Consider the following 9256-nt stretch of genomic DNA (forward strand, 5'->3'; position numbering starts at 1 on the left):
CCTTTAAAGAATAACCTAGAAATGAGCAGTTTTCCCCTTTTCAAGAATTTACTGAGACCACCTGGTCGCTGAGAAGTGCACAGCACTCTGGACACTGAGAAACAGCCTTTGGTGATCCATAGCCCTGACCCGGACAGTTATGTCCCTCTTTCCAAGTGGCTGATAATACCCGGCCTTACTCTTCCCACATAACAGTCGCTTTGGGTCCTCAGATTATTTGCAGATTTTGTGTGTACATGCATTTTTCTAGGATGAAAGTCCATCTATAACTTTGTTTTGAATCTTCTAGAGAGTTTATTTCCAATCATTTCAGAACTATTGATAAACAGTAGGGATCTAGTTTATTTCCCAGTTCATACCGCCAGATGCCTTAAAATTATGACATCAGTGTAATCATTTTGCGGTATTGATTGTATGCTGTGCTGATGTTTTTACTTCTAATTTATTTCTGATTATTTCTATAAACATAGCCTGTTTACTTCTGTGACCTTTCAGTTATAAATTAAATGTTTTCAGTTTTAGTAATTGTCAATATTAACTCCTGCTTCATGCCTCCCTGAGTCAATTCTTAACTGCTTTATGTGTTTATAAAAAAGTTCAAAAGCAAAGGGCAAGCTTGATTAATAGCATCATAAGGGGTAAACCTTTGCTCATGTCAGTTCTCAAAATTTTTTGTCCCTACGTGGGTAAATTGGCATGATCCTACTATTCTCCACAGTGTCCGCTGATGCCATATGGGCTTGTCCACCTCATAACACGTATGTGACTGTACAGCTCATGTGTGTGTCAATAAGGAATGGAAATCATCTCCCCACCTGGGCAAGAATCAGGCCTTAGTCCCTATTTCCTCTGAACACATGGAGGAGAGTGGGACACTTTAGTCACTCTCTGGTCCTAGAGGTCCTCCAGCTGTTAGCTATTTTTAGCCCCTCTCCTTGCTGTTAAGTAATATCTCCACCCCTTCATCAGCCTGTGTGTATACAGTTTCTCCTCACCTAAGTCCATTTTTGTGCGTTTAATCATTCTGATTTCCAAAAGGAATGTTGAGTCATCCATGGCAAATATTTAGTGATTCCCTTAAACCAGTGGTTACTTAACATACCATTCAGATCTAGCAAATGAGTTTTTTAACACCTAAGATTTATAAGGACGGCCAAAAAACCTCTCTAGTAGATCTGATGATGCAACTGTACCTTCCCTTGCATGAGTATAATTCCAGGGCTTGGGAATAATCTGGTGCAGAAACATTAGCTAGTTTGTCTGCTCTCATGGGCCCACTTGCCCTTTCTCTTTAGGCTAAGCTCCCAGCAATAAGATATCTTGGATTGTGAGAATAAAGTTATCGATTAGATCATGTTCATTAAGATTTCTTTTTTTAATCATAGAGCACGAAAACGAAAAGGCACCTTAGGCCTCATCATTCCAGTCTAATCCTCCTTTTTAGATGATAAAACCAAGTTCTAGAAAGGTGAAAAGATTGGCTCAAGGATGCATAGCTAGTAAATGCTGAGGGGCACTGTCCTGTAACCCACTCTACAAGCAGTCTTGGTCCTCCAGAGTCACTAGAAATTGAGGTCATTGAGGACAATCTAGGCAAGTTTTTATTCATCGCGTGAGCCAGGGGAAAAGCTCCACAGACTCTGCTTTCCACTGATACATACATATGACATGATATCTTCCCTATTGCTGCCATCAAACCATATTAGTCATATACTGTTTGTTTTCCTATCTTTTTTTTTTCTTTTTTTGTGAGGAAGATCAGCCCTAGGCTAACAGCCATGCAAATCCTCGTCTTTTTGCTGAGGAAGACTGGCCCCGAGCTAACATCTGTGCCCATCTTCCTCCACTTTATATGGGACGTCGCCACAGCATGGCGTAACAAGCGGTGCATCTGTGCGCGCCCGGGATCCGAACCTGGGCCACCAGCAGCAGAGCGCACGCACTTAACCGCTATGCCATGGGGCCGGCCCTGCTTTCCTATATCTTGCTTGCACATTTTAGCCTTTTCTATGAGAAAGAGGGCTATTTCCTAGAAGACTGTTTACATTAGACACTCCTAATGCCATCAAGACATTATCAGGGCAGCTTACAACAGTTCTGACTCTGTCAGTGCAGCCCGCACAGGTTAAGGGCTCAGTCTCACAAGACCGCCCCCACTTCGGACACCAATCTCAAGTCCAGGCCTCCCATACTTTTGACCAACCAGCTATAAATTGGGGGTCCCACATCCCCCTTCTTTGGGTTTGATAATTTGCTAGAATGGCTCATAGAACTCAGCAAAGCACTTTATCTGCTATTTTGGTTTATTATAAAGGATACAACTCAGGACAGCCAGATGGAAGAGATGCATAGGGCAAGATATGCAGGAACAAGTGTGGAGCTTCCGTGCCCTCTCCAGGCACACCACTCTGCCACACCTCCATGTGTTCACCAACCTAGAAGCTCTCCTGACCCCTTTGTTTAGGGTTATGGAAGTTCCATTATGTAGGCATGGTTCATTAAATCATTGGCCGTTGGTGACTAGCCAGATCCCCAGCCCCTCTCCCCTCCCTGGAAGTCTGGAGGTAGGGCTGAAAAATCACAGAATTGGTTCCTCTGACAACCATCCCCCATCTTCCAAGAGTCTTCTCATTAGCCTAAACTCAGGTATGGTTAAAAGGGGCTTATTTTGAATAACAAAAGATGCTCCTCTCACCCATTTCACTCAGGAAATTTTAGGAGTTTTAGGAGCTCTGTGCTAGGAACCAGAATGAAGACTAAATATTTCTTATTACATCACAGTATAACACCATTGATATGTGCATACGATATCTTCCCTGTTACTGCCATGAAACCACATCAGTCGTATACTGCTTTTCCTATCTCTTGCTTGCACATTTTCGCCTATGCAATGAAAAAGAGGGCTATTTCTTAGAAGCCTCTTTAGGTAGTCACGCCTGTGTCATCAAAGCCTTATCAGAGCAGCCTCCTAATTGTTCGTTATTACCTTATAAAATCATTTGCTCATGCGTGATCCTCCTTGACCACACAAACTAGAGTCTCATGGTTGGGTTTCAACATGAAGGTTATGGTCCTTGTTTCTTTTGCCCAAATATCACCCGTCTTTCGCACATGAAGTCTTACTAAAACATATAGTGTCCCTGAACCCTGAAGGCCTCTTAAATGTTTGCAAGGAGTTGTTGAATCCATTGGATGTATGCATTTTCTCAAAATTCAACTCCCTTATTGTCCTAGTTTGCCAGGGCTGCCTTAAAATACCACAGTCTGGGTGGCTTAAACCACAAAACTTTATTTTCTCACAGTTCTGGAGGCTAGAAGTCCAAGATCAAGGTGTTGGCAGGTTTGGTTTCTGCTGAGGCCTCTCTCCTTAGCTTGCGGGTAGCTGCCTTCTAGCTGTGTCCTCACATCGTTTTTTTCCATCTGTGCACATGTGCCCTCAGTCTGTTTGTGTGTCCAAATTTCCTCTTATAAAGATGCCTAATGAGATTGGAGTAGGACCTACCCTCACAGCCTCATTTTAACTTAATCACCTCTTTAAAGGCCCTGTCTCCAAATATAGTCACCTTCTGAAGTCCTGGGAGTTAGGGCTTCAACATATGAATTTAGGGGGAAGAAAATCCAGCCCATAACAATTAGGTAGTATTGTCTGACATGCCTGTGCATCTTCTTTCTCCTGCCAGTTCTCCGGATTTCATCTTAGAAGTTACTTGCTTTAGGAAGCCCTCTCTGGTCTTCCCAGATTGGCTTAAGTGGCTCTTCTGTACGCTCCCAAATCATCCTTTTCTTACCCCTGTCATAATTCTTAACTTACCAGTTTACTTGCCTCCCTCCTCAAGTAGACTGAAAGCTGCTTGAAGACAGATAGAGTCGATGCAGTTTCATTTCTCACTGCTGGGAATGTGGAGGATTGCAGCTAGTTCCCCCTCACTTTAAAATGGGACCTCATACTTCAAGTTGGGATCCACTGTATTAGACTGTAAACTGTCTTTTCTCCCACTTTCCCAAACCTTCCTTACCTATCTTAATATGGGTCAGACTGCAACCCAGATCTTCAGACTCCCAGTACAATCCAGACTGTGCTGCTTCCCACCTGCTCTCTGTGCTTGATTAAGAGGGATGTGATATAACAGTGAGGATGGTTGATCACTTCATTATTTTAAAAGGAAATATATAGGAGGATTTTTATTGAGAATCTAGCGTGTACACCACAAGCTAGCTTTTCCCAGGTCCTGAGAGCCGATACGTGATGATCAACCTGCTCCTTTACTACTATGCAGGTGGGAAGGCCATCTGAGAAAAGAAAAGCCAACCAACTTGGAAGCAGTCATGCTTCACATTGATATATTAATGTTTGGCATTGTTTATTGCCTTTGTCATCAATAGTCTTTGTTACACTTAGCCATTTAAGTATGAGCATTATGTGTTGTATGGTATTTTGAAATAGTAATCAACATCCTCCCCCCACTATTTTTTTTTAAGGCTTTTGCTCATGTGTCCAAGTTGCTGTCACAGTGTAAATTTGATCTGTTGGAAGAACTTGTGGCCAAAGAGGTAAAGTATCTTTTAATTTTCCTTAAAAATAAATGTATTATTCTCTTGCAATAGAATGATATACATTGTCCTTATTTATGCTTAAAAATAGTATGTGTGCTGTCAGCCAAAGTAGAGTTCCTGTGTCTTTCCTTTTGGGTACTTAGGGTCATATAAAAGTATAGAATGACTTGCTACTTAAGGCATAAGTAAGTAAATATAATGTCTTTCACTTGTTTTATATTGAATGTTCTGTTAGGAATTATCTAGTTGAATAATTAGATGCCTTCAAAAATCACTCCTTTTGAAGATGAGTAAATATGGTAGTAAATTTAAAAATAGATTCAGAAAAATTCATTCCATGGAGAATTCATTCCACTTTTTGAAAAGCTTTTGAGAACTCAATAGGTGAATTATGGTTTGCTTTTTCCGAATTTAGGTGCTACATGTATTGAAAGAAAAGGTTACTTCACTACCTGACAACCATAAGCATGCCCTTGCTGCTGACATCGATGAGATTGTGTACACATCCACAGGAGACATCTCCATCTACTACGATGAGAAAGGTAATGCTGGGGCAGTCAGCTGTAAATGATCTGTAATTGTCCAGCTAAGCTAAACCAGTGGATAATCCTGACATAGCAGGGTTTTGTTGGTACAAGTGGATATTTATAGAACTTCAAAGAAAATAATATATTCATTCTTTAAAGACCTAGCTCTGGAAGAGTTGAGATATGGTAATAGTTTCTTATGCCCTTCTGTCTAGAACTTTTCCCTCCTGCTATTTAATTCATAGGAGAAAGCATCATCACCTAGATTGATGAGCATAGTCTGCCTAGGACAAGCTGCTCCTGTGTCTCAAGTTAGAAATATTTGTGTTTCAGATTTCCTAACTTGGAGGAAACAATTGAGCATTTTAAATGTCCAGCTATATGTTAAATAGAAGGAGTAAAGAGTAAAAGAAAAAGTAAATAATATCAGCTAAAAACTGTTTTGAAAATAGGATTAACTGCAGAACCCCTAAATTGGATTTATTTGGAGACAGTGAAGAGTTGAGAGGAACTTTAGTGGTTATCTGGTTCTTCTCTTTGTCCAATGCGTACATTTTCTCTATAGCATTCCTGAACGTTTATTGACTTACTTACTCCTTCTACAAATATTTGCATATGTATTATGTGCCAGGCACACAGGAAATTTAGCCTTTGCTTACACACTCCCGAAGGCAGTTCTGATATAGGACTCTTAGTAATTAAAAATTTTTCATACAAATGTTAATTTGAAACATTTTTAGAGGTATTTTAGTGATCAATATTTTCTTTTCCCCTAATTATTTCAAATTGCATCTTAGGAACATGGCCACCACCTGATTTTTACACAGGACGTTGTCATAATCACTAGTCATAGCAAAGTGAATCAGGGTGAGATAGCAGGCTGTCTTCTTACTGACAGTTGGGGTGGAGTTAATTACTTAGCAGCAAGAGATGTGTTTTTCCCTCTCATTTTTGGTTTGACAACAGATATCTGTTATTATAATTTTAGAAAATACCACAAATTGAAAATAATCCATGTAGTACACTTAGTAAATAGTACATGCTCAGTAAATAGTGACTGTTATTACTGCGATGCAGAGAAGAGGGCAAATATGTCATAAACTCTGAGAGAATTTTCTAAAAATAAAAAGGTATCAACACAGGTATCTTAAGTTAGACTAGAGTAAGCACAAAGTTTGATCTGTTACACTGTGTAACTACTGCCAATTTCTGATTTCGTTTTGGATATATGGATGATAGATTATTGTGATTTGTATATTTGTGTGTGTGTGTATGTTTTTTCTCTAAGGAAGGAAGTTTGTTAACATCCTGATGTGCTTTTGGTATCTAACCAGTGCCAGCATCCCCAGTGAAACTATAAGTGGAGCCAGTGTGTTCCAGGTTAAGTTGGGGGATCAGAACGTGGAAACTAAACAACTTCTTAGTGCAAGCTATGAGTAAGTCTAACCACATTTCATTGTTTCCTTTCTCCAGAAAATGGAAGGTAGTGTGAAGGTATGAAAACTAAAGGGAGCTTTAGGAAGAAAAGGATTGAAATTTGACAAGTTATTTATGAAGAGAAAAAGTCATAAAGACATACTGACCATGAAACAGGAGTGTTCAGAAATTAGAAAGAGGTAATATTGCTGAATTCAATTAAACAGTGTTTCAGCTGTCTATTGCTGCATTACGACCCACTCCAAAACTCAGTACCTTCAGTCAGCCATTTATTTTGCCTGCTGTCTTACTGCTCAGGAAGTTTGGAGAGGCTCAGCTCTGGAGTTTTCTCTGCTTCACCTGGAATCACCTGGGGCTGCAGAGGCTGGAGGATTCGTTTCCACAATGGCTCTTTGGTGCTCCTTGGCTTCTCCACACAACGTCTCATTCTCCAAGGCCTCTCTTCGTGGCCTGAGTTTGTGGTAGTCTCAGGCTAGTCACAGGTTTCAGTGGTGGTTGGCTTCCAAGAGGCAGAAGATGGAAGATGCTAGACCAGTAAAGGGCTATGCCCAGGATTGGAACAACATCATTTCTGCTGTAGTTTACTGGTCAAAGCAGGCACAGGACCTGCAGAGTTGAAAGGGCATGGAGAGACTCCACCTCTTCATGGGGCAACAGCACGGTCACATTGCAGAAGAGCACGTGGGATGAGAGATACGGTTATGGCTGTCTTTGGAAAATAAAATCTGCCATAATTGGCCCATGGACCATCCATTCTTTAGACATTTATTGACCATCTTCTATTTACCAAATACCCTGCTGCAGGTTCTGATACAAAATTGAAGGGTTCCTGCCCTTAAGGAGGTACTGTCTCATGGGAGGTTAATGAATTATTTTAAAACGACACTATGATGGATTTTTTTGCTAATAAAATTTAGAACAGTGAACAAGTCAAGCAAGTCAGTGGAGACATAATTTAATATTTATTTAAAAGAGAATATTATGATGTCACCAAAGTTAAACAAATTTGCTTTAAAATAACAAATCCCAGAAATGGCCTAAGAAAGCAAATGTATTGTTTCACTAAGCTAAAAGGGAATTATATCCTCATTTTTTTCACTTTTTTTGAAAGAAATGTGCTTTTTTCTTTTTTGAATTTTGCTTTATTTGTAATTATCCAAAATAGTGTATTTAAATACTTATTTAAATCTACTAAATTGTCTCTTTTTTAAAACATCACTTATAATTAAAGAGCAATATAATCAATACTAACCTTCGGTTCTTCTGATATTCCCTACTAAGACCATGGGCAGCTCATAAACAATGTTATTTTCAAGATTTATCTAATGTATATAAACCAAATTCCACTGAAGTGCTGTTTGCAGCACCGTAGTCCAGTTTATTTCTCCTCGTATTAGGCCTGGTATAGCTAGTATTGAACAACAGAATAATATCTAAGTTTCTATCAAGGCCTGGCAAGTGTTGGAATGTAGATCAGTCCATTAAAAATACTCATTTTAGCTGAGAATGTACTTCTGATTCTATGGGTATATATTTTGTGATTGAATTGGTAGATTAAACTCTTTTTTGGTTTTGATTTTTATTTACCATTAACAATTAGCTTGTTGCTAAAAACTGTCTCTAATGTACATTTGCAAATTGTGTAGTTATCCAAGAAGTATTTGGACAGATGTAAGATTCACATTATTTGTGATTTTATTCCCAGATTTCAGAGGGAGTTTACACAAGGAGTGAAGCCTGATTGGACCATTGCACGGATTGAACACTCAAAGTTATTAGAATAATCTTTCTCGGAAAAATCAGCTTATTGGACTGTTAGCAATTGCTGTGAGAAACTAAGGAAGAAAAATTTTTGGATCATGTGATCTTCACTTAGTGAAGTCTGTGGATTACTTTTGTATTATTTTGAAATACTCCTTGTAGTGTATTAGCATGATATAATAAAGCATTTTCCACAGATTGTTGTCACCTTCTATAAAAGAGGTCAAAGTAAACTACAACACATTGTTGGTGCTATGTTCAGTAGCAATTCTAATGTTATATGTGTATACACACAAACTATAATTTTATAGACACAATAAAGAAGGTATTGAAAAAAGTATTTACACATTTCTAAATTAATAGTCCTTAAATATTTTATTTGTGGTTAATACATATACAAATAATTCAAGTATGTTTAAGATTTATTTTTAAATATCGCTGCTGCTATTTGATTACCTCTTTGGTCACTAGCTGGATGAGGAGGTGTGGAGGGAACCATGGAGATTGGTCACTGCAGAACTAAAGATCAGTGAACTTGAAGCTTAACCAAAGCGCAAAGAGAAGAACCCAGGACAGTGCCTTGGCCCCTGTGGGGTAATATCCAGTCTTCCAGTCCCAGAAGTTGGGGTAGGGGAGACAAAAACAATATAAGAAATAGTGTCTGAAAATTTTCCTAATTGATGAAAATTATAAACCCACAGATCCAAGAAATATGACAAGCAGGGTAACACACAGAAAACCTCACTATGGTACATCATCGTCAAATTGTAGAAAATCAGAGAAAATTGTAAAAGCAGCTGGAGAAAAAAGCACATTCCATACAGAGAACGACTGTATTTCTTTTCTCAAACTGCAAGTTGGAGACCTTGGTTCGACATCTTTAAAGTGCTGATAGAAAAAAAACCTGTTGACCTAGAATTCTAGGTTCAGCAAAAATATCCTACAGAAAAGACTTGTTCAGACAAGGAAAAGATGAG

At 38.9% G+C, this 9256-nt stretch overlaps 1 protein-coding gene across 3 annotated transcripts in view; it reads left to right on the forward strand.

Annotated features, from left to right (window-relative positions):
* The window catches only part of MAIP1 (matrix AAA peptidase interacting protein 1), a 10146-nt gene extending 1527 nt beyond the window's left edge, over positions 1-8619 (forward strand). The window contains exons 2-5 of one of the 3 annotated variants that reach the window (XM_058549523.1): positions 4480-4551; positions 4970-5096; positions 6370-6517; positions 8224-8619. In XM_058549523.1, the coding sequence (XP_058405506.1) occupies positions 4480-4551; positions 4970-5096; positions 6370-6517; positions 8224-8302 (426 nt within the window). In that variant the 3' untranslated portion in view covers positions 8303-8619. The other 2 variants (XM_058549525.1, XM_058549524.1) reach the window with 2 other exon arrangements.
* Positions 8620-9256: the final 637 nt, after the last annotated feature.

Source organism: Diceros bicornis, chromosome 10, assembly GCF_020826845.1.
Source record: "Diceros bicornis minor isolate mBicDic1 chromosome 10, mDicBic1.mat.cur, whole genome shotgun sequence".
Classification (NCBI taxonomy): Eukaryota; Metazoa; Chordata; class Mammalia; order Perissodactyla; family Rhinocerotidae; genus Diceros; species Diceros bicornis.